The sequence below is a fragment of the Cynara cardunculus genome, unplaced genomic scaffold, assembly GCF_001531365.2.
Source record: "Cynara cardunculus var. scolymus isolate 2C unplaced genomic scaffold, CcrdV1 Un_Scaffold_3659, whole genome shotgun sequence".
Classification (NCBI taxonomy): Eukaryota; Viridiplantae; Streptophyta; class Magnoliopsida; order Asterales; family Asteraceae; genus Cynara; species Cynara cardunculus.
In genome coordinates, this window is record NW_020201560.1 from 52,734 (window position 1) to 56,548 (window position 3,815).

The following is a 3,815-nucleotide window of genomic DNA, read 5'->3' on the forward strand; positions in this document are numbered from 1 at the left end:
TGGGACCAACATGACCCAACACCGACTCCTATGCCTATGGATCCATTGTTTTATAATCTATGTTACATGACCTCAATCAAAAGATCAACATACTCAAAGCAGGTAACTTAAAAAATAAATATGTTATAATTGCACATAACTCTAAAAGCCCGACATAGAGTAAAATTCAAACCAGACAAATGTCCCATAAGTCTCATTTGAGTCAAAATAGGGCCAATAGTCCAGCCACACAATTGACTATGCAATAAAATTCATCATAAGCAATAAAACGTATTTAAACAATGTTTATACAACTACATGCTCCAAATGAATGATTAACTCAAAAACTCATCATTGGTTAGGACAAATCATTTTCCAATTGAAATCATACAATTTACATTCCAAAATGCCTCATAACAAAACAATATGCGTTTTTCAAACCAAATACACCAAAAATGCATTTAACCACCAAATAATCTTCATCAATAAGATCAATCATCAAAAGAACCCACACTTGTGATTTATTTATCAAAATGACCTGAAGCTCCAAATATATATTTTTCAAGATTTTATAAAACCAAATGTATAAAAGATGTAAATCTATTAAGTAATCAACAACATTTGATAAATTTCAAGGTAAACACTTCAAGACTCTAAAATGAACATTTTTTGGCATGTACAAATTTCTTAAAAAGTAACTTGAATTTACCTTGCTATGTTAGTTTAAACCTAGATCCCGAAAACCCAAATTCTAGCTTCCATGGATGTAGATTGAGATCCGAAGCAAGAACCAAATCTTCTAAAAGCAACAATTCAAGCCTATAAAGACACCAAAAATAAGCACTGGATCAGTTAGACCTTTAACTGCCAATATATAATACCCAAATGGCTCATTTACAATCAATAAGATACTTTAATAATTCAATTAAATGACCGAAGATGGAGAATTTGTTGGATTTCAACGACTTTCAAGGGATCCGAAAAATTAAGAATAGCATTTTCCACCTATAGTTGACAGATGATACTAAAAGTTAATTTTCTTGAATAAATTTTCAATGGATCTTCAATACTAAATATAGCTTTTTGATGGATCTTCTACCAAAACAAAAAAACGAGAGAAAAAAAAAGGGTGGGGTAAAATGAATTTTGGTTACTCTTGGTATAGATGGAAATCATCAATAACATCGAGGGGTTTTTGACTATCCATTGAAAAGTCATAGAAAATCCGTCTATTTTTATGAAAAATAAAATCCTTTGAAAGTTATCTCGTCGAAATTTCCCTTGTAGATACCAAATGTTGTATTAGATAGGGTGGGCGTAGAATTTGAGCTTCGCGGTGATGTCAGTAAGCCTTCTAGATGACATTTGGTACATACAGATTAATCGTTGATGAAAGCTTCCATTTTGAGGTAATTAATGCTTCATAATTTAGAAGCAATGTTGCATGCATGTCTTCATTTATTCCCGTTATAGAATACAGTTGTATATGCTGCATAGATCCAAAGAGTGGTTTGAAGGCAACAAATCATTAGTCTGAGGTGGGTGTTACTTGAATCGGACTCCTCTGGTTCCCTGTAGTTCTTTCTAGGGTTTCCAACTTATGATAAAATTAAATAGAAAAGAAATGATAAGGGAAGTAGAAGGAAAGGACCAATCAAAAATCGGAAAGACGTCAGTAAAATACTGTAGACAGGCAGACTTAAGTCTTGATAAACGAAAAAAGAAAAATGATCATCATCATTGATAGACAGTTTCGTGCAAAACCAACAAAAGTGACTGCGTATCCACAATCCTAAACCAACCCACTTTAATCTCATCTTTCATATATATAACATGACTTTCTGTTGTTAACCTCCACTTCAAGCTGCACCAGTTTTTCCTTTCTTTAATTTTCTCTATTGAACTTTATTTTTGGTCATAGTTATCGATCGGTTGTAGATGGAGGAAATCGGAAGGTCATGCCCTAGAGGCCATTGGAGACCTGCCGAAGATGAAAAGCTTCGCCAGCTTGTACAACAGTATGGTCCTCAGAACTGGAACACAATTGCTGAGAAGCTTCAAGGGAGATCAGGTATGGTTTGTGTGTGTGTGTGTGTGTATATTCCTTTTTAAAGCTATTAATTAGTTTCAGTGTTTTCTGTGTTTCTAACTATCTTCAGTTCCTAGATTATGTTATCGATGCTTATATTGATGGTTACTTTAGTTCTTCTACCATCAAAAAATTAATATTTCGATTAATTTATATACTGCTTTTCTTGAAAATCCATCTGCGTGTTAAATTTATTATTTGCCTTTTTTCTTCAGTATATGCATATATTTAGTTCTTACTTTTGGCATGTAGAGCCAATAGGTACAGGCTCCTTCCTTTAGAAACCGATAACAATGTTGTTAGAGTTACTTTAGTTTATTGAAATAAAATCATGTCGATCGTTGGTTTTGGAAAATTACCCCCTTTAAATTACTTTGAATGGAAATGAGATGGATCATAGTTCTAAAAATTATGAACTTGTAAAAGAAAAACTCTATCTTATGATTAATTGGAACATTTATATATATGCAGGAAAGAGTTGCAGATTGAGATGGTTTAATCAACTTGATCCTCGAATAAACCGAGGACCATTTACCCAAGAAGAAGAAGAAAGGCTTTTGGCAGCTCATCGGTTACAAGGTAACAAATGGGCCCTCATCTCAAGGTTATTTCCGGGTCGAACCGACAATGCCGTCAAGAATCATTGGCATGTTATTATGGCACGAAAGCAACGGGAAAAATCCAAGCTTTTTGACAGCGGTTTTCACCAACGGCCCTTGAGCTCTGATGAAGATTCTAGCTCGAATTATTTTATGAAATACGAAAATGGAGGTAAGGAAAAGATTACTTCATGGAGTTGTATGATACCGTCAACCATGTCAGCAGCCGAAAGATCATCTTCAATAGAGTTTATTGGAAAAGAAGAAGGTAAAGGTTGCTTTAATTCTAGAATGTATCACCATAGCAATTCAGAGGTTTCAAATAGTTCACCAGACCATTCGTTTTTCCGTAATTATGTTGGAGTATATAGAGTCGCTAGTGACTGTCAAGCTCGCAAGAAGGCCACATTTTTAAGTCCCTTCGGAAGTTGTTGCCGTAACTTGCAGTCGCTGGTCAAAATCCGAGACACCATCCAGCAAGAAAGAGAAAATGATGAAACCATAGATCACAAGGACATACCCTTCATAGATTTTCTTGGTGTGGGAATTTCTTCTTGATTTCAAGCAAACATAAATGATCAGATATATGGGTTTTCAGGTCTGTGTGCATGTTAAATGCTAGAACAGGTTATTAACTTAATTTAAAGTTTCTATTTTGTAAGTTTCCTTCGGGACAACAAAATGGATCCATAATACAACAAAAAAAAATTAAGTTATAATAAGTTTATATAAAGATTTTGGATATTTTAAAAAGTTTTTAAAACATTTTTGAAACAAAATGGCTTATAAAATAAGTATCATATAAAAAAATGTGTTTATAAGATAATTCTTAAAAGTGTCCCGTAAGAAAGACCAATAGAACACTTTGTTTTAAAACACAAAAATATCCTAAAAAGCTTGTATATAAATTATTACTAACACTTTTAAATAACACGCACACACATATTTCACTACTAGAAAACTGGGCATTTCCGGCGGATTTTCCGGCGGAATATTTCCGGCGGATTTCCGGCGGTATTTTAAAAAGTCAACTTTTGTTGACTTCCGCCGGAAATCCGCCGGAATTACACCGGAAAAGTTAAACCGGTTATATTTCCGGCGGATTTATTAATTTTGGGTTAATTAATCTTTAAAAAGTAATTAATGTT

The 3,815-nt window shown here is 33.6% G+C and overlaps 1 protein-coding gene across 1 annotated transcript; it reads left to right on the forward strand.

Annotated features, from left to right (window-relative positions):
• Positions 1-1,917: 1,917 nt before the first annotated feature.
• Positions 1,918-3,225, forward strand: LOC112503720 (transcription factor MYB54-like). Its single transcript, XM_025107713.1, has 2 exons — positions 1,918-2,050; positions 2,540-3,225. The coding sequence occupies exons 1-2, from the start codon at positions 1,918-1,920 to the stop codon at positions 3,223-3,225; spliced, it is 819 nt and encodes a 272-aa protein (XP_024963481.1).
• Positions 3,226-3,815: the final 590 nt, after the last annotated feature.

Excerpts from the sequence above, each read along its gene's own strand:
- LOC112503720 (XM_025107713.1), top strand. The coding sequence starts at position 1,918 with ATGGAGGAAATCGGAAGGTCATGCCCTAGAGGCCATTGGAGACCTGCC. Across the intron at positions 2,051-2,539 it reads GAAGCTTCAAGGGAGATCAG|GAAAGAGTTGCAGATTGAGA; the intron begins GTATGGTTTGTG and ends ATATATATGCAG.